We start from the raw sequence: 22,072 nt of genomic DNA, 5'->3' as shown, positions 1-22,072 counted from the left end.
AAGTTTACCTTGGCTCCCGCTGATCCATATGCAGTCTTGATTGAAAGCCTTGGCTTAGTTGTGTTATAGCTAGAAATGCATTTTGGAGGACCATGGAGGTAAATACTGTGGCTGCAACTGTAAGTCAGTTTTAGCCATTACAGCCAGGAAAGAGTATCACTGTCCGGTGAAGGCAAGCAATAGCACACTACATTTTTCTATTGTGCATTGAGTGACGCAGCATTTTAGAGTCTATACCAGTGTTTCTCAACCTTTTCATTAGTCAAAGGACCCTTTAGAATTGTGCCCAGTCTCGGCACACACCAGTCTGAGGGCTTGCTAACACCAGGAGGTGTGTCCAAGTGCATGTGCTTTTTTGTGCGTTCCCACATATGGTGTATTTTAATCAGCTGCTCTATGCACATGAAACACGAAAAAAAGGTGCCAGCACGTTTTTAAAATCACACCGCACTATGGTACAGAGCACATTTGCAAAAGGCAGCACATTTTGCCCCGAAAATACTCCCTCCTACCACAAACCCCCAACCCCAAACCCCCAACCCACCAACACAAATTATGTTTCTCCTTCCCCCTCTTAGCACAAAACCTCACATCCTACCACATCCCTCTTCTCACTACAGGAGTAGTGACAGCAGCAGAGAGGATGAGAGAGCCGGGAGGTGGTGCAGAAGGAGTCCTCCCTCCTGTCTGTATACAGGAAATACAGAACTCTCAGATAGGGATTGTAAAAGATTTCATTACTGCCCTTTACTCACAATTTCTGCTGCTTGGACAAGTGGGAGGTAATCAAACCTGTACAGTCCTGATCAGCTCCGTGCCAACTCCTTTATATAGACAGGAGGGAGAAAGCACAGCCCACACCTCTCCTCCTTTCTGCTGCTATCTGTACTCCTATCAGCAACCCAGAAAGCTGTGCGTCATCATTTGGTAAAAAGCGGGTGGGTGGCCCATACAGCTTTCTGTGTCGTAGACAGGAGTACAGATGGCAGCAGAGAGGAGGAGAGAGCTGGGAGGAGGTGTAAACTCTGTGCTCTCCCCCTTTTATATACAGGATTTAACACTGAACATCTCCAATCCGCTTTTATCCATCTGCCACAGCCACAGTTGAGAAATGCTGATATATAACATAGGGGGCAGAAAAACTCATGGTATAAACCAGTGATGGCACTGAAAATCATGGGAAATGTAGTTCCAAAACTCCTGGTTGACAAGGTTTGCCATCACTAGTATAGACTCTTCACAGTGCGGTGTCCTGCAATGAACATCTCAGAAAGGGATTTTATGTAAAAGGTAAAAAATGTAAAAATTACTCTGGGCAGATTTCCTGTAAAAAAAAAAAAAAAGTTCACCAACCATAAAGTAAAAGTTAGCTCCTGGATGATAATTTTTATGGGAGGCTGGTAATTACAGAAATACCGTATTTTTTTTTTCCACATTGCCAGTCATCAAATGCAAACAAAAGGTTTAGTGGAGTTCTCCTTTAAAGCCATGCAGAGTTAATAGTAAAAGAATGAGGAGATACATGGCTATCAAGCACGCACATGGTTACAATTACCAAGCATAGCTAAGCTCTGAGTCACAGCATATCTGCAAGGTGCTCAACAATTTAGCAGAACTTGTTAACCCCCACCCATACCTCACACCTCTAACGCAACTTATATATAGTACCAAATCTGATCAGGTAATACCCACCTTACACCACCTTTGTACAACCCATCCTGATCAGATAACCAGTGCTAAACACCTTTTATGTAGAACCCATAACGCGATACCTTACACCACTTATGTAGAAGATTTTCTTGATCAGCTAAGCTACTGTACCTCCTCTTCCTTATACCTCACAACTCCTATAGAGCCATTTGCAATCAGCTAACCCCACTCATACCCACCTTATTTTATTGTAGAACCCATTCTGGTCCATTAACACCCCATCCCCCCTTACCTTCCAGCTCTTATGTAGAATCAAATCTGGTAAGCGAACTCACGAGTAGGCATGTGACGTTATCAGATTTCCATGCTGCGATTAATTAAGGTTTTGCCGCGGTATCACGGTATTCAATTATTCAATTTAAATTATTACATTTCTACCTCCCTACAATTTCATTGCTGAATTTAGGGACTTTGGTTCACTTTTGACCATTATTATATAGTCAGTCAGTACAGACTCTGTGAACCAGGCCTAAAATAAGCCATCAAGCAGTGTCTGGCCTACCTGGTGATGACTGGTCCTAGCGCTCCGATCCGATGGCCTGGTCATTAAGGGGGCAAATCCTTGCGGTCCAGAAGTGGGTAAACCTGCAGGAGGACCAGCGTTGTTATTTGTAAATTACTTTACTATTGCTTTAGGCCTGGTTCACATGTATGCGGGTTGGCGGCCCACATTTGTACAGACATAGCAGCCCATTGATTTGAATGGGCTGCTATGCCCTCTTTTCTGCAGAAAAAAGATGCATGCAGCATTTAAAAAAAATGCAGTGGCCTTGAAATCCATCCTGTTTTTGCACCATGCCACTTACCTGCAGTTCCTGCTCTGGCAAGCTTTCGGCATTTTTATATACATGGGCCCAGCATTTAAAAAACACAGCTTGCGCGTGCAGGAACTCCAGGTAAGTTGCATGATGCAAACGCAGGATGGATTTCAGGGCCGCTGCATTTTTTTAAAATTCTGCATGCACCTTTTTTTTCAGCCGAAAACACAGGCATAGCAGCCCAAGCCCATTCAAATCAATGGGCTGCTATGCCTGTGCAAATGTGGGCCACCAACCCACATACATGTGAACCAGGCCTAAAGCAATAGTAAAGTAATTTATAAAAAAAAAAACCACTGGTCCTCCTGCAGGTTTAACCACTTCTGGACCGCAAGGATCTGCCCCCTTATTGACCAGGCCATCGGATCGGAGCCGAGAGCCAGGTCTTTCCCAGGTAGGCCAGACACTGCTTGATGACTATATAATAATGTAATGTGGGCTGCTATGCCTGTGCATATAATATATATACACACATACACACACACACACACACACACACACATACATACATACACACACACACACACACAGTGACATTATATGGTAATAGTAGTGGGTGGGTATAGTAGTAGTAGGCACTGTGTCTGCGGCTGAGCCTGGGACGAAGCACGCGGCTGCAGTACAGATCAAAGCCGCTGCTTCCTGTGTATGGCTCCTCCTGTCACAGGCGGAGTGCATCTGATATCACTCCGCCTGTGAGCCGGCCCTATACAGGAAGTAGCGGCTCCATTCTAGTAAAGGAGAGCTGAGCCGGGAGTCCAGACACCCCGCGAAGACACGGGGCAGCCCAGCAGACTTGGAGAACAGAAAAATGCGGTATTTTAAAAATGACCACAATAACAATATTGTGTGTATGCGATACCGCAATATATCACATTACCGAAAACCGGTATATATCTACTCATGAGCCATACCTCCAATCTCTTATGTAGAACCTATTCTAGTCAGCTAATTCCCAATCCATATCTCCCATATCTTAAGTAGAACCCATTCTGGTCAGCTAACTCCAGATCCATACCTCCCATCTTTTATGTAGAACCCACGCTAAATAATTAGTTAAGACCCCTCCCCATACCATATGCTTTCCTATGCAGAATCCACTCTGGTGGGTTATTCCCCTCACCATACCACTTATGCAGAACCCATTCTGCTCAGTTATCTCCCTCCCAATACCTCAAACCTCTTAAGTTGAAACCATCTATTTAATCCCATCAGCTATCCATTTTTCTTCTTTGCTCACTTTTTAGCAAAACACAGGAAATCACGAGAACACCACACATGAGCCTTTTTACCTTAGGGTAATCAACTTTATTCTTGTAGCATAATAAGTTAAACTATTTACACAATGCACAGTCACTTTAACACAAACAGATACTTATTGGCATAACTATGAACCACATCTAAAGTTTCTGCAAAGACACAGCATGGGGCTTATCCAAGCACGACAGGAGGAGGCCATTTTGTGCACATCCTCTCAAAAGTTTTAGCTCTCCCCCGAGGGTACTCGCCAAGTTTTAACTATCCTTATGTTTGGCTTCATCTAAAGCTCTCTTAGCCACAACAGCCTGCAAGAACATGTGCAAATAACATTTTCTCAATTCCCAGAGCTGGGCCAAGAGCGGAAAAACTAAGAAGTGCTAAACTACAAGAAAGACGTAGAACTAATACTTAAAAAGTTTTCTGGACACGTCCGTGCATTTACTCTCAGCTATAGCTAGAATACAAATTTAAGTTTCGAATTGCTCTTCTTAAAGGGTCCATCTACATAAAACGGATATTTGAATTAAAGCTGGGCAGTGGTGGTGTCATTATTCAGCGAGTTTTATTACCTGGGTCTTCATTAAATGAGATCTCTGGACTGGAAGTGCCAGGTCCTACCATTTCACTTGCCCTTTAACTATTACAAGGCGTAATGAGAGGAGAAGCAAGACAAAACAGCAAAGAAAATATGATAGGACCATGAACTCCAACAAGGAAACCTTGGGAACTTCACAACATAAATAAGTTGGGTCACATTTCCGTCCACCCAAATTCTTGCCCATAAGTCAAATATCAGTTTTGGGTGTCTGCCTCTAGTTCAAAGAGCAACAGCTTTTAGTGCTGTTTGCATAATGCACTATGTGGTGTGGTCACTGGTTGGAAATACATATTATGTAATAAAAAGCACTGCAAAATGTTTTCCTTAGATAACCAGGAAAAATATAGTCATTAAATTGGGTTTTTGCCATCTGCGATTTTTTTTTGTTTTTTTTTTTGCTTACCCTTACAGAGGTTTGCCATATCATAGACCGAATAGATCCAAGAAAGGTTTTACCACACATTGGAAGACCTACTCTGAAATGTGCACAAATGGCCAGCTAATTGGTTAAAAAATGACCAGCTTCTAGTTAGCATTGGAGAGGGTCCACTGAAGGTAAATCTGAATCCTTGAAGCTTCACAAATCAAAAAGGTGGATTTTTTTTTTTCTGGTCACAAAATGGATCTACTGTAAGTCAGTACTCCCCCTCTCCACTTTCTTACTAAAGTAAATTGGAATCGATGAAATAACGTCTATTTAAAGCAACACAAAAACCTATTATCCTAACAGAATGTATTAAGCTTGAAAAAGAGGTTTAGGTTTCATTCACAGTTACAAAATGTACAATAATAAGCAACCTTGACAGAGTTTTGTGGAAGTGTTTTTATTCTACGTGTGTTAGCCTATACACTATTGAGACAACTTTTGTGTTCTCAGACAATCATTTCTAAGAATGCACCATAATCAACAAATGATGTATTGGCGCTTTTCCACTGCATGGAACCAAACGGTTCGGCTCGCTTTTGTGCTTTTCCACTGCTGGTACTGCATGGTATAGTGTAGGAACGGTTCGGTACGGCGGCGCTTTTCCACTGCATGGAACCGAACAGTACGGCTCTCAAAAACAGTATCACCTCGATTGTGGTTCCAACAGGTACCATACCCGGTACCATATCCCACAATCCTTTGCATGCAGTCACTACTAGCCACTGATTGGTCAGAGAATCCCACCCACCCCATTGTTATCCCACCCACTTAACTTTAGTACTACTTTAGTGGAAAAGAAAACCATACCATACCGTACCGAACCGTTCCAACACCGTACCATGCGGTACCAGCAGTGGAAAAGCAAACCAGGCCAAGCAGGGCCGAGCCGGGACTTGAAGTGGAAAAGTGCCAATAAGAGGCATGAGGTAAAAAATTGGCATGTGGGAGCCATTGATGCCAAATTCATGATTGGTAGTTTGACTAAAGGGACTCTGTAATGACCAATACCTTTTCAGCAAGAATTTTAGAGCTTTCCAAGGCAGAAACCACTCTCCAATCCTGGGACACATAGTAGTTCTATTATCCTTGAACTAGCACACATCATGGGAGTCCAGAGTACTACTGCTATGGGAGGGTTGAAGCGGTTTCTTCTACAAGACGGTTTATAGCAAAGCCCTAAAAAAGTCTTCATTGTGTGAATGTGTTTAAATGAGAGACATGGGTCCATTTGGAGAAAATACATTTAGAAGTGTAATTTTACAAGCCCCACTATCAGCAAACTAGAGAGAAACTATTAAGTGATTCTGCAGAGACAAGATTATGCATTTTGGCAACATGTATTAAAGATAACATCTGGCCAGAAGGAAGGAAATAATAATAGGAGCACGGCTCCGGGAGCCAGGATCTGAGGGACAGCCAATATGACAAAAATCAATGTACAGCAAATCATATTGCTGCATCAAATGTAACGGTCATTGGTGAGATAGGGTCAACAAATGTAATTATTCACGTGAAAAAGCACAAAGCAGAAATTGGCTTTTCTCTATTAGATCAAAGAAAATGAGAAAGAGTTGGGTAGAATTTCAAGACAAATGAGTGACAGGTGAACTCTGATTGGTTAGCTGATCAATGGCCACAGACAGTGGTAAACAGCTGTGAGTTTATTTTAAGATCTTCTCCTTCACTGTTACTGCATCTGTTAAGAAAAACTCAATCATGGCATCTGACTGAAAGTAAAACATAAATGAATAGGGCGAGGACATTCAAGATGTACAAATCATGATCTGCAGACTAGGGCCCCTTCCACATGGGTGAAGTCTGTTAGAGTCCACCTGCTCAGTGGGGAATCTGTTCCCTGATCCCCGTTGAGCAGGCGAAGTGCTGGTCGGTGTCCACTCTGCTTATGCAGAGCAGACACAGCCTACTCTCCTCTATGGGTGGTTGGATTTAAACAGACCGCCTGTCCGCTTACACCCAACTTCCATCCAATCCAATCCGCCAGATGGATGGGTTTTTGGGGGAAAGAATCAGATTGGATGTCGGCAGGTGTCAACGGACACATCAGGTCCACCTAAAAAACAGAGATAGACTTGATCGGTCCACCTGTGTGAAAGCACCACTACATTGTTTTTGAAGGGACCCCAGTTTATTTGAAGGTCAGCTGCAAACCTATGAATTCAGCATTGTGTAGTTGTCAGTGGTCAGCTAAATTACCCATTACCTTGTAATACAACTCAGGGGCTAAACCAGGAATAAATCTTTAGAAAAATTCCTATTTTCACCAAACTTCCATGGCCACTTCAAAGCCAAATTGCTGGTATGGCACTACCCCAATGTATTATCCTTAAAGTGGAACGTCACTCTCTCAATCAAACATGTTATATTTCTAATCCTTATGCTGCTAGCATTAGTAAATGGATAGGAAAGTATATCCTATTTACTTGTTTTACACTTTTCTTTTTTTTTTTTTTTTGCATTTCATGAGTTACTTCCTGGTTTCCATGACTAAGCAAATGTCGTCATACATCCCAGGAGACTTCAGGACGGGAGGGATTCCATGAAGTAAATGCCACATGAATCATCTGCCCTTACTCAAAATGGCCTCAGCCAGGAATGCCAGGGGGCGTTTTTCTAAATTATTTCTCAGCAAAATAAAGCATGGAGACATGGATTGATTGGGGAGATTTCTTTAAATACTAAAAATGAATGCAATAGCGTTTCGTTTTTGGTTTGTGGTGCCCAGATGCAGTGCAGTTTCAATATATCAAATAAACACGATTGGGGAGTCCCAAAGAGAGAAAAAATATTTGTAAAGGGAGCAGACTGCAACAGAATTTACCAGCTGGAGTCCTAAAATAAGCAACAGGGTGATTCAATCCATAGATACCCCAACCCAAAGGGCTACAGCAAACTAAGTGGGAATTAAGCCTGATAAAAGAAACTTATGTTCCAGTCCTGGTCCAAGTGACTTCTAGAACATGTGGCCATGGGGTTGTTTACATACACCTCTATAGGCTTGACAAAGATAGACAGTTCAGAAGCCAGTCAACAAAGGCTCCTTAAATAACTGTAACGAGTGCATAGGTTTTCCGAGCCTTTTCTATAGCTGCCAAAAGTGCCAATGGAACGAGTTTCTTGAAGTTTACAATAGTTTTTCCATCACAAATTTTAATACCTACTAAAAAGAAGAATGCAGCATGAAGTTTAAATAACAGTCATTTCCATTAGTTATTTAGTGCTACCAAAGATCACCCCACAGTAATATCTTTTTGTATATGTAAGCAAGTTGAATCACCCACCATCAACTTGTTGAGGAACTCAAGAGCAGAGATCTGTCCCACTCTACTTGGCATTAGGCCAGCAAAGATGGAAACAAATTCAACCTTCCAGTACCCACCAAAGACTGCAAGCTCAGTCCTGCTCCGTCAGCTCTGCATTTTTTGTCTGCTCCTTAGAGTTACATGGGACTGGCTGCATCAATTCAGTTAGTAGTGATGGGGTCAGAAAATCTGCTGAAAATAGGTAAGTTGCAGGAAGAGGCGAGATTTACAGCAGGGTATCCAGCAAAGGGCACCACAGACATGTGAGAAGTGTAAATTACAGAAAACCGTGCTTTGGGGGTTCTTCCCCATTTGGCCTAGTATGTACAAGGTTCAGCTTGTATATGAACAGTGTGTACAGCAAAACTCTACAAAGCATTGGCATTGCTTTCAAGCACCATTTCAGCTTCAGTTTGGGGAAGTAAAAAACAGATCATAATGTAAGTGCTGTCACTTTAAACAACATATTAGCTAATGTTAGGAAGCATCAGTAAGCTTCTGCACTACTTGAAGCTTGCTGAATGTCTGCAGGAGCCTGTTAGCAGCATATTTAAAGGACAGCACTGTCATTCAGATCTCTATTTAAAGGATAAGTTCACCTTTACAAATATATATATATATATATATATATATATATATATATATATATATTATATCTGCAAACTGTCAGTGTAGCTGTCTGCCGTACCTCAGGCAGGCAGTTACTTCAGTCCAGGAGTCTCAAAGGACTAGGAGAGTGCTCACCAGCATCCTTGCAGTTCACAGAGAACTACAAGCCGTCAGCTGCAAAGGCTGATGGAACTTGTAGGCATTTATTCTCAGAACTCTGTAAATGAATGACATGGCTGTGTGGGCAGAGCTCCACACAGCTGCGCTCTTTTCAAATTGTGACAGCAGATGCAGGAAGAAGATCCCCGGGTCCACTGTCACAGTGAAGTGGGGGGAGGGAATCAGCGGGGAAAACTGCAGGAGCAGGAACATATTAATGTTCCACCTTAAAAGGTTTCAATAAAGCTGCTCAAAGCTGACAAAGCTTTGCAAATATTTTGTAAAGGCTTACTGCTCCAAGAAACATCTTTTTTATAATTTTAGTGTGACGATAACCTCGTTTACCATGCATTTAGCTAGGATGACCTAAAATTAATCAAAGAGAAAATTCAGACACAAGTTCCTTCGATGGGAGCATTGGGACTGATGTGACTATAACTGGAAGACATTCCCACTCAGCATCTGGAAAGTGGCTGCAGGAAGCATGAAGCGGAGTAAAATCAGCGTGGGAGCTCCAACTGAATTGGCAGCAGGAAGGAAATTGGCCACATTCCTTGCAATGTATATGATTGACTGGCGGGGAGGGTTGTTTTTTTTGCCCAATGGAGATGCACTTAAAACCTAACTCCAGACGCTGTTGCCGTTTTTTGATATAGTGGGGAAGAGATAAAATATCGGTCACACAACATCCCAAACTTAGACTGGGTTCACACATTTGCGTGTGCGGTTTCAGTGCGGGAGTCCGGTGCGGTTCTGTTTAATGGTTCAGGTGCAAATTTTTACCTGAATTTGCACCTGAACCGGACCCAAAAATCGCACAGGACCCTTTTTAAAACCGCACCAAACTGCCCCGCACATGTGTGAACTGGCTCCATTGAAAGGCGGTACGATTCACAAGGTATGCGAATTGGATGCAGGTAAAAACATATCCAATTTGCATATATGTGAACCAAACCTTATACTGTAAATACATTTTTCTTTCGTACTTTACATCCAATAACATGGCTTGAAAGGCTGTCCCACATACAGATGTGAGAACCAAAGATCTACACTTTGATACAGTGAACTGCATAATATAAATCTAGGTTATGGGAATTGTTAGGCCTTTGTTTAATTCTCTCTATTGCTCTTAAGTGGTCCATTCAGAAGACCTAAAAAAGTTGTTCACATTAATTCCTATGAATAAGCCTTAGAAGGAAAGCATATTCTTTGATCTGCCATGGCAAAGCTACTGCCTCTATGTACCTATCCTGGCAACTGACACAATATGAAAAAAAAAAAAAACTCTTAGGTTTCAACACAATACATAAGCAGAGCTTGGTCTGTGTGCTATCACACACATAATTTCTCACTGGTAGAGACACATAAATATATTATAAAAAAATAAAGTGCTTTCTAAAAGGTTCCAGCAATGGAACATACAAAACATTTCACAAGAAAAAAAAAAAAAAAAAAATTAAAATGTAATACTACATCCAAATTAAGTATAAACAATGACAATATTTACAATCTCATGGGCATCCCAAGACAAACATCCCTTCATATACACGGTATATACATATACGCTGTTATCCTTGATCAATATATTATAACAATATATATTTTACATTTTTTTTTGTTTTTACACAAGAAAACCTCCTACAAAAAAGCAACAAGGACCAAGCATATAAGCCCAAGAACGATGCCTGGCAAAGCTTGTGTCTTGCCCCCATTTCCACTGTTGGGGAAAATTTGCCATAGCTCCTTCCTGGGGTGTAGGCCTTCCACGTCCTCCCAAGCACTGTAAGCTGCAGCAGTAAAGTTTGCATCGCCCGTTGTCAACAGGTCAAAAACACAAGAGTGGAAGTAGATGTGTCGGACCTGGAACTTTTCAAGACATTTGGCAATTGCACTTTCCAGTGTGTATGCCGATCGAGCTTGACTAGGTGATGAGCTGGGTGGAGTATTAACGGTCTCCGGAAAACGCAGGTGTCCACCTTCATCAATGCGTTCACTAGTTGGGCAGCCATTCATACACAGCTGCAAGTCTTGGCTCTCCTCGTAAGCCATTGCCAATTCCTCCGGCATGCGAATGGCCAAAGTTAGGTAGTTTCCATGTTGTCGTACAATGACAGTTGTTCCGATGTACCTGGCATGCATTTCTACATGCTTTCCGCTGACTTTCTCTGTAATCCGCAAGGTTTTAGAGTCTCCATCTCCTCCACTGGTTGTGCCATCAACAAAAGCTGCTGGCAGGTCATCAGTCACAGCCTGGTAAACCTTCTGGTCGGTGCAATCAGGATACGATTTAAATATTATAGTAATCTAAAAGAACAAAAAGAAAAAAAGGAAAGAATACATTACAATAATATAATAAAAGTTGCAACTATATCACCCCCCCACAAAAAATATATACATTCATTAAACTCAGGATTCAAGAAGCACACGTGCCTAAAACCACTACATCTGTACAAGTTTATTCAACATTTTCAACTGCTGTCCATTGAAGGAGGCTTGTTGGATCTTTGACGTCATTCTAGCCAGCCCAATCTATTAGATGAAAAGCAAACTCCTGATCCATATACTTGTTCTGGGTCAGGAACTCTGAATGCACCAGCCAGCAGGTGGTGGAGCTGAATTTGTGCTCTCCTGACCATAACTAAAGGCAAAACTTTTTTTTTTAAGTTTTGGATAGAGGGGAAGTGGATTAGAACACCTGTCAGTTTTTATTGCCGTCTTCGTCCTGTTTACCATTTTCATTAAGGGAGAATGTTCAAAGAAAATCCCAAATTTTGGGCTGTCCCCTGAACAGTAATAGGAGGGGAAATCTTCCAATGGGGACACTAGTTCTGGTGGGGTCCCCAAAAGTTTCCCTTAATTTGCAGGAATTTCCACTCATTTCCTGTTTGTCTATGGGACAGGAAGTGAAGGGAAAGCTCCCCAAATTGGACAAAGATGGAAAAAATAAAGGGGTTATAACTCCCCCTTACGCTACCCAAAATGAAAGAAAAAGTTTTGTCTATACAGTCAGGTCCATAAATATTGGGACACCAACAGAATTCTGATCTTTTTGGCTCTATAATGAATTTGAAATTAAACAAACAAGATGTGCTTTAACTGCAGACTTTCAGCTTTAATTTGAGGGTATTTACATCCAAATCAGGTGAAAGGTGTAGGAATTACAACAGTTTGTATATGTGCCTCCCACTTTTTAAGGGACCAAAAGTAATGAGACAATTGACTGCTCATCTGTTCCATGGCCAGGTGTGTTATCCCCTCATTATCCCATTTACAAGGAGCAGATAAAAGGTCCAGAGTTCATTTCAAGTGTCCTATTTGCATTTGGAATCTGTTGCTGTCAACTCTCAATATGAGATCCAAAGAGCTGTCACTATCAGTGAAGCAAGCCATCATTAGGCTGAAAAAACAAAACAAACCCATCAGAGAGATAGCAAAAACATTAGCTGTGGCCAAACCAACTGTTTGGAACATCCTTAAAAATAAAGAACGCACCGGTGAGCTCAGCAACACCAAAAGACCCGGAAGACCACAGAAAACAACTGTGGTGGATGACCGAAGAATTCTTTCCCTGGTGAAGAAAACACCCTTCACAACAGTTGGCCAGATCAAGAACACTCTCCAGGAGGTAGGTGTATGTGTGTCAAGGTCAACAATCAAGAGTAGACTTCACCAGAGTGAATACAGAGGGTTCACCACAAGATGTAAACCATTGGTGAGCCTCAAAAACAGGAAGGCCAGATTAGAGTTTACCAAACAACATCTAAAAAAGCCTTCACAGTTCTGGAACAACATCCTATGGACAGATGAGACCAAGATTAACTTGTACCAGAGTGATGGGAAGAGAAGAGTATGGAAAAGGAAAGGAACTGCTCATGATCCAAAGCATACCACCTCATCAGTGAAGCATGGTGGTGGTAGTGTCATGGCGTGAGCATGTATGGCTGCCAATGGAACTGGTTCTCTTGTATTTATTGATGATGTGACTGCTGACAAAAGCAGCAGGATGAATTCTGAAGTGTTTCGGGCAATATCTGCTCATATTCAGCCAAATGCTTCAGAACTCATTGGACGACGCTTCACAGTGCAGATGGACAATGACCCGAAGCATACTGCGAAAGCAACCACAGAGTTTAAGGAAAAGAAGTGGAATGTTATGCAATGGCCAAGTCAATCACCTGACCTGAATCCGATTGAGCATGCATTTCACTTACTGAAGACAAAACTGAAGGGAAAATGCCCCAAGAACAAGCAGAAACTGAAGACAGTTGCAGTAGAGGCCTGGCAGAGCATCCCCAGGGATGAAACCCTGCATCTGGTGATGTCTTTGCGTTCCAGACTTCAGGCTGTGATTGACTGCAAAGGATTTGCAACCAAGTATTAAAAAGTGAGTTTGATTTATGATTGTTAATCTGTCCCATTACTTTTGGTCCCTTAAAAAGTGGGAGGCACATATACAAACTGTTGTAATTCCTACACCTTTCACCTGATTTAGATGTAAAAACCCTCAAATTAAAGCTGAAAGTCTGCAGTTAAAGCATATCTTGTTTGTTTCATTTCAAATCCATTGTGGTGGTGTATAGAGGCAAAAAGATTAGAATTGTATCAATGTCCCAATATTTATGGAACTGACTGTAGTTCTACTTTCCACTGCAAAAGCAGCCAGACGGGGGTGTACACATTCTGCAAAGATGATTCCTCCTATTGTGTTTGGTGGGCAGTACTGCTGCTGAACACGACCCATTCAAGGGATGGATGCACTTGCAGCAAAGTGGAGCCACATTTTAAGGGTTCAAACAGGTGGTGAGAAGAGGACATATACCTCTTCCCCGCTTTTCAAACACCTCTGAAATACAAGGCATGCAACAAACTGTGGGTATATTTCTAAACCTGAGAAATTCTGTAATAATAATAATAAAAGGCTGTAGGTGGGTATATGCAGTGTTTGTGTAATCCTAAATCCTGCAACATGCTAAAGCCACATTCCGGGGATTTATGCCCTTGCGCAAGTTTGGAAGTGCCAAGGACAGGTTTGGGAAACACTGCTTTAGATAATGGTCTACAGTCCCATCTGACAAGCAGATTTGAATCACTTCTCATCGGACAGGAGGTCTACAAAAAGCAAAGGGGGCTGACAGCTGGTAACATTTTTAATTGTGCTTTCACATTAAAAAAAAAAAAAAAAGTATAAATAAAAAAAAAGGCAAGTGTATATTTTTAAATTACTTGATCGAACACCATAATTTTAACATGGTAAAAATATAGAATTGCTGATAAATTCGTTATGTTTATAAGTAGAATTAACATGCCCCAATGGATACTTAAAAAGGCTAAAAAATGTAATGGATCACCAAGGTATAGATCATTTTATTTCTGACAATTTCAGAACAGGTAATAAATATTTTCAAGCAAAAAATTGGGGGAGCAAACCCTGAACATGTATATCTAAAGCCGGTGCAGCTATGAACCAAGCAACATGTATATTAAAAAAGAATAGCGCACACATGCAAAAGAAATTACTATCAAATATGGAGACAATCCATTCATAAAAATGGGGATTTAGTCCCACCATATGGCCATATCGTGCTCAAGCCCACCACTACGTCAAAGTACCCCATTATCAGTGGGTCCTACACTATCCATAAAAAAGGATGAATCCAGCCTTTCTAACCCTTGGAGATAACACTCCTTCCTGGGAGAGATGTGGAACTGCACTACAAGGGACTTCTCCTATATCCACTTGATAGTGGACACTGATAGAGTACAGGTAATAAATATTTTCGACCTTGACAATTTCAGGATTTTCAGGGCAGGTAATTTATGTTTTCACTGCTCCTGCTTTAACCACTTCTCATCCAAGGACATGCCCGTACGTCCTTGGGTATCGGTGGTTATAGCGGGATGATGCCTGCACCTACAGGCATCATCCCGGTACCGTTATTTTCAGGTGGCGATTCTCTACAAAGCAGAAGTGATCTGAGTGGCTAATTAGCCTCCGATCACTTCTGCAGGTGACGGAAAGGGATCCCACCCCCCTCCTGCCGCTGCCTCTCCCGGGCTCTCCTGTCCAATCGTGGAGGCCGTGAGCGATGCGGCCAGCAGCAATGGCTGCCTGGTACAGAGAGAGAGGAACTGACATTGTTCCCCTCTCTCTGTAACCCAGGAAACCGGGAGCAACGAGAATTCATCACTTCTGGTTGCACCCCTTTGTTTACCTGGCCACCAGGGAAGCAGCCGATCAGACCGATCTCAGTGTGATTGGCTCCAAGGGGGGTCAGAGGAGAGATTTGGGGTCTAATAGACCCCAACACTCTCCATAAAGAGAACCTGTCACGGCCCATGCTATCACAAGGGATGTTGTTCATCCCTTGTGATCGCAATAAAGCTTGTAAAAAAAAAAAAAAAAGGGGAAAAAATAAAATAAAAGTTTGTATAAAATAAATAAAAAAAATATAAAAGCGCCCTGTCCCACTGCGCTTACACACAAATGCGAACGCATAGGTTACTCCCGCACGTATATGTAAACGGTGATCGCACCACACGTGAGGTATTTCGCAAACCTCAGAGCGAGAGCAATAATTCTAGCACCAGACCTCCTGTGCCACTCCAAACTGGTAACCTGTAAAGGCGTTTAAAGCATCACCTATGGAGAATTTTAAGCACTGTAGTTTGCCGTTATTCCACGGCCGGCAGATGCAATTTTAAAGCGTGACATGTTAGGTATCTATTTACTCAACGTAACATCATCTTTCACATTACACAAAACAAAAAATTGGGCTAACTTTACTGTTTTTTTTTTTTTTATAATGAATGTGTTTTTTATTTCCAAAAAAATTGCGCTAAAAAAAAACAGCTGTGCAAATATCTTGTGACAAAAAAAAAAAAAAAAAAATGCAACACAAACCATTTTATTCTATAGGGTCTCTGCTAAAAAAAAAAAAAAAAAAAAAAAAATTATAAATTATATATATATATATATATATATATATATATATATATATATATATATATATATATATATATATATATATATAAATAAATGTTTGAGGGTAATTTTCCAGCAAACAACAATGATTTTTACGTAGGAGCGAAGTGTCAGAATAGGCTTGGGAAGGAGGTGGTTAAAATGTTAAATGTGATGTTAGTCTTTAAATAACCATGAAAAAGTACGTGATCATATCCAAATAAGACTCATTTTTTTATGACTAGGACAGCAGTTTACAAGACAAACTAAAAATGAAAACAAGAACGGCAACATCTTCCTCAAGTTTACTCAACACCTGTGAGAGTGAAGAGAAGTTGCAGAAGCAGTAATAATGAGAGACAAATGACAGGTCTCTTCATTTAATAGGTACCTTAGGCAACCCACAATCATAACATTAGCACTGTAAATTACAGCATCAACTCTTCTCACAAAGCTAAGCAATTTGTCTACTTGACAGCCGTGACTCATAAAAGTCTGACTTCTCCTACTGAAATCCACCTTGACGGAAAACTGCAAGACTCGTGTTTCAACTCGGGCGCTTATGATTTTACACTTGAAAACAAAATTAGCAATCGCCTAATATTAAACTTCCTCTCCTAACGGGAAGCAATCGGTGTGGATGAGCGTACACCGCTGGCTGGTGCCAACAATAAATGTGCCATTTTGATCCAGAAAACATCTCGGGTAAACAGGCAGCCACCCCACCATCCTAAAGTGAGGCCAGCACAACCGGGCTCATGGAGGAACTCAAACACATAAGGCCCCTTTCACACAGGCGATCCGATTCGCCTGTCAGTTTTTCAGGCGGACCTGATCGGATCCTCTATGCATCCCTATGGGGCAGCGGGTGTCAGCAGAGATATCTCCGCTGACACCCGCTGCTATTCGATCTGGTCCGTTAAATCCGGACGAATGGGAACACTATTTTCCATCCATCTGGAGGATCAGATGAGAACAGACAGGCGGTCCGTTCTCATCCAATCTCCCCATAGAGGACAGCGGCAATCTGACAGCTCCATCTTCGCACACAGAGCGGAGACGGAGCTGTCATCCGCCTGCTCAGCCGGGATTGGCGGATCGACCCCCCGCTGAGCAGAACGACTCCGTCGGGCTGTGCGCCTGTGTGAAAGGGGCCCAATTATAAATGTTTTCACCCAAGATTCACACATTTCTCCAACTGAATCCAATTAGAAAGATGTGTGAATCTTGGGTGAAAATTAAGGTTGCACCGATACTGGTTTTTTTTTTTTTTTTTACTGCCAAGTACAAGCACCAACATTTTCGATTAAGTACCCGCTGATACAAAATGAATTGGCTCAAATCGCACTGCAAAGAATTGCATGCAATTTGAACAGAAATGCAGTGCGATTCTGGTCTGAATCTCATGCGGTTTCCTGCACCACTCCTGTGTGAGCTCAGGCTGAAATCACTATGACAAGTCTGGGTTCACAGGAGCAGTGCGGCACCGCATTCCTGTTTAAAACGCATGTGATTCTTTGCAGTGCGATTTGAGCTCATTCATATTATATGGGCTCAAATCGCACAGAGAAGGTATTGGTTTTGGGTATCTGAGAATTTTCATGAGTACTCATGAAAATACTCGGTATTGGTGCAACCCTAGTGAAAACATCATGACTCCGTAAGCTGGCCATTCACAGAACGCTGCATGTGTAAAGCTGCCAAACAAACACTCTTTTTTAGAACATATGTTTGATTTTCTAACCTTTAGCGGGATCAAATCAATGTTTGATTTCAACTGTAATGACGAGAACATCCAAAGGTGTAGGATGGAAAATCTATTTTGAACAAATTTCCAAAAAAAGTGTATGTGGTTTTTGTTTGGAAAATTACATTCATTCCAAAAAAAAAAAAGTGAAAAAACGCAAACAAAGTTATGAAGTGCTTTTGAATGACATTAGTTCAAGTGATCGAATGTACGGAGAGTTTTCATACAAATGTTCATTCAATATTTGAAAATCAACTGCAGAAATAGGAAGCAATAGCCCGGCCACTCAACACCTCACCTGGCCCGAGTGGTTAACTCTAGGTGACATCCTCAACCACAGTGAAAATGTACTATTGGAGGGGCTGCGTTAGTATTTAGTTATTTGATGGAAACTCGGGGGGAAATTTACTAACACTAAAACCCAGAATCTGGTGTAGCTCTGCATAGAAACCAATCAGCTTTCAGGTTTTATTGTCAAAGCTTAATTGTACAAGCCTAAGTTAGAAGCCAATTGGTCACTATGCACAGCTGCACCAGATTCTGGGCGCTCCAGCTTTAGAAAAATCTCTTCTGTGACCGATCTAAAAAATGTAAGCAGAAGCAGGAAAACTTTCTACGGGCGATCTGTATGTCCGTATATCACCCCATCCCTTTGCGGGTGATATACGGACATAATGTATGTCAATGGCATTGTGGATGTCTACGGATGACCATCCGCTGACATCCGATTTGCGTCCTCTCAGTTCTGTTCCGTTTTTTGGAACGGAACCGAACCCTATTTTTCTTCCGTTTAAAAAACGGAAAGGACGCAAAATCAGATGTCAGCGGTGTCATCCGCTGACATCCGCAATCCCATAGACATACATTATGTCCACATATCATCCGCAAACGGATGGGATGATATGCGGACATATGGAGCGGAGGACACAAGTGTCACCCGTGTCCGTGAAAAAAAAAAAAAAAAATGCCGTAGCGGATCGCAATACGGTCCGCTCCGTGTGAAAGAGGCCTAAGGAATTAGACGACTGCCAAAAGAGTCGATTACCTAACACAGTCATGGGTTCCCCTCTTTGCCACACCGTAGTCCTCTCCTTTTTTTCTCCTAATTTGAAGTATCTAACCATTCTCTGTGCTGACATCACATCCAAGGTGGCAGAGCCCAGCAATAAACTCAGGGTTATTGGATGTCTACACAAGGGAGGCGTTTACAAGTAAATAATATGCATAAATGCAATATAATCCTATGGTAAGATTGCCCGACCATTTCAACAGCAAAAAGTTATTTAACCCCCTCCCGGATGCCGTATAGACAATTGACGGCAGCAGGGTGGTTCTCATGTTCTGGGATGACGTCATCCCACTCTTGCCGCGCTGTCTCTGTGACATGGCACATCCCCCATCTCGGTATAGAGCCAATGATGTGGCTCTTTACCCACGTGTCCAATCACAGCTGATCACATGTAAAACAAGGAAATGCCACTGATTGGCTTTCCTCTACTTACATTGACAAACAAGGAAATGCCACTGATTGGCTTTCCTCTACTTACATTGACAAAGTGTGAGGAGAGGGGAGCCGATGGTGGCATTTCCTTCTAGGGGAGATCTGTACAGATATTCAGTGCCCTTATCATTGCAGCCCTAACAGTGGCCAGCAGTGATGCCAATCAGTGCTGCATATTAGTGCCTCCCCATCATTGCCCTTCAGCGCCACCTCATCAATGCCTAACAGTGCAGCCTCATCAGCGCACGAAAAAATGACTTATTTACAACATTTAACAGAAACTAAGAAAACCTTTTTTTTTAAAAAAAATTCAGTCTTTTATCGTTTATTTTTATTTTTTTTTAGCAAAAAATAGAAAAACCCACTGGTGATTAAATACCACTAAAAGAAAGCTCTGTCTGTCTTGGAAAAAAAAAAATATATAAAAACTTTATTTGGGCAAGGTGTTGCATGACTGCGCAATTGTCATTCAAAGTGTGACAGCATTGAAAGCTGAAAATTGCCCTGGCAGGAAGGGGGTGAACGTGCTCTGTATTGAAGTGGTTAAATAAAGAAGTCTTACAAATACATTTGGCCATTTTTTTTATTGGGTTTTGCCTGTAAAAAAAAATGCCATCTGACATGTGCCCAGTCAAGACTGGTTCCCTTTTTAAGCTGTTTTGACAGCTCATTTATACCAAAGGGTAACTACACCCAAACCTGATATTTCAGTTCTGGAGGGATGTTGACACACACAATCAATCACTCACTGCTTCTTCTGCCTCTCTGGTTGCTCTGCACTGTGCCCTAGCCTTATAGAACCATGCTAGAATGTCTTACTCTATGAGCTGCATTAACCATCAAAGATTCAACAGTGCCCACTGGATCATGGCTGTAACAAGAGCTAAGGCCTAAGCTGCAGAAATCTTACTCTGGGGTCACCAAGTGAAATAATAGGCCACTAAGAGACACCACCCTGCAGGGATAATTTAGGTTAGCTACCTGTGGTCTGTACCAGGTGAATGAACCCATTTAATATGATTTCTGGGTTACAGTCTGTACAGTTCTAGCTGGTAGTTGCTGCCATTGATTTAGTTGACTGTGTATGACATGTATACAAGAATCTAGGGGTCCTTAGCACTGCATAGATTGGATTATATTATACGTCCCTCACTGCGCTCACATTGATGACCCGGAGGGAGACAATTAGCTCATCTTCAGCTAAAACACCTAACTTGTCTTGTGTCCTTGTACATTAGACGTTCAGGAATTTGGCACGACCACCCCCACCACCAATATGTCATTTATTATTGATAAACAGAAATGCTGTGTATTTAAAACATCAATGCTTATGTTAAGCTTCTTTCCCGGATGAGCTGCTGCACTCATCCATTTTTAAACAATTTGCTCCTTGGCTTCTCACCAGCTGTGAAAACAGTAACATCAAGGTAAGGATGAGCATTCCAGACCTCCCTACAATGTCAAATACTGCAACTTATGTGCATTAGAGCTTCACCGGTCATGTGATCCTACTGCTACTAACAATATTCTTCAAACAAGGATTATACAAAGTATTATAGAGCAGTGGTCCTCAACCCTGGCCCTCAGGGCCCACTAACAGGCCAACAGGTTTGCAAGATAACTGAAATACATCACAGTTGATCTAATTTGCTGCTCAGTGATTGCAGTACTCTAGTCTGCATCTCCCCAAGGTAATACTTAAAATCTGGCCTGTTAGTGGGCCCTGAGGACCGGAGTTGAGGACCACTGTTATAGAGGGTACTCTACACCCAAACCTGTGACCATATGGGGGAGCTCCAGCTGAGATGGAAATTCCCCATGTGTAACATGGAGGGCCCCCTCTACAAGGGTCCAGTCTAGAGGGTACTCTACACCCTATAGAGGTACTCTACACCCTATAAAAGTATTATAGAGGGTACTCTACACCCAAACCTGTGACCTTATGGGGGAGTTCCAGCTGAGATGGAAATTCCCCATGTGTAACATGGAGGGCCCCCTCTACAAGGGTCCAGTCTAGACTAGAGGGTACTCTACACCCTATAGAGGTACTCTACACCCTATAAATGTATTATAGAGAGTACTCTACACCCTATAGAGGTACTCTACACCCTATAATAGTATTATAGAGGGTACTCTACACCCTATAGAGGTACGCTACACCCTATAATAGTATTATAGAGGGTACTCTACACCCTATAGAGGTACTCTACACCCTATAATAGTATTATAGAGGGTACTCTACACCCTATAGAGGTACTCTACACCCTATAATAGTATTATAGAGGGTACTCTACACCCTATAGAGGTACTCTACACCCTATAAAAGTATTATAGAGGGTACTCTACACCCAAACCTGTGACCTTATGGGGGAGCTCCAGCTGAGATGGAAATTCCCCATGTGTAACATGGAGGACCCCTCTACAAGGGTCCAGTCAAGCTTGTGTTTACCATGCTTGGGAGTACAAAAGCCTGTCCCCACCTGATGGAATATTTCCATGTAATATACATTTTATCTGACAGGACAAACCACAATACCAAAATTTCTCAACGTGGCACTGTAGCATTCACCTTTCCCAGTCTAAAAGCCAGGAGCTACTACTCCGTTTCTGACCTAGCAGAAATATATTGTACTTGTATACATATTTAGATTTTTTTGTTCATTATTAAATATTAAGACATTGTAACTTCCTTTAACTAAGGTGATTATAAAGTTAGTACAAATATTTCATATGTACCAAGTTCAGCCAGTAAGTGGAGCTATAGAGCCTGATTTTGAGTTCTTCATGTAGTTGTATTCAGAACACACACAACTTACTGGAGTCCTTGAGATAATTCAGAATCTTTTCAATTATCCAATCATGTGCAGATCAAATAAGGAAACGGAAAAATAAGTCTTTCATATGACTGGATAATTGAAGCGAATCTGAACTACTTTAGTAAAAACAACCTCAATGTCTCAGA

The 22,072-nt window shown here is 41.7% G+C and overlaps 1 protein-coding gene across 2 annotated transcripts in view; it reads right to left on the bottom strand.

Annotated features, from left to right (window-relative positions):
* Positions 1-9,879: 9,879 nt before the first annotated feature.
* Positions 9,880-22,072, bottom strand: part of RGMB (repulsive guidance molecule BMP co-receptor b) — a 127,609-nt gene continuing 115,416 nt past the window's right edge. For both annotated transcript variants that reach the window (XM_082243070.1, XM_082243069.1), the window contains exon 4: positions 9,880-11,205. In XM_082243070.1, coding sequence (XP_082099196.1) covers positions 10,540-11,205 — 666 coding nt within the window. In that variant the 3' untranslated portion in view covers positions 9,880-10,539. The remainder of the gene's footprint in view (positions 11,206-22,072) is intronic.

Source organism: Pelophylax lessonae (assembly GCF_965119305.1).
Source record: "Pelophylax lessonae genome assembly, chromosome: 1".
NCBI lineage: Eukaryota > Metazoa > Chordata > Amphibia > Anura > Ranidae > Pelophylax > Pelophylax lessonae.
This window is presented reverse-complemented; position numbering and strand designations above follow the sequence as displayed.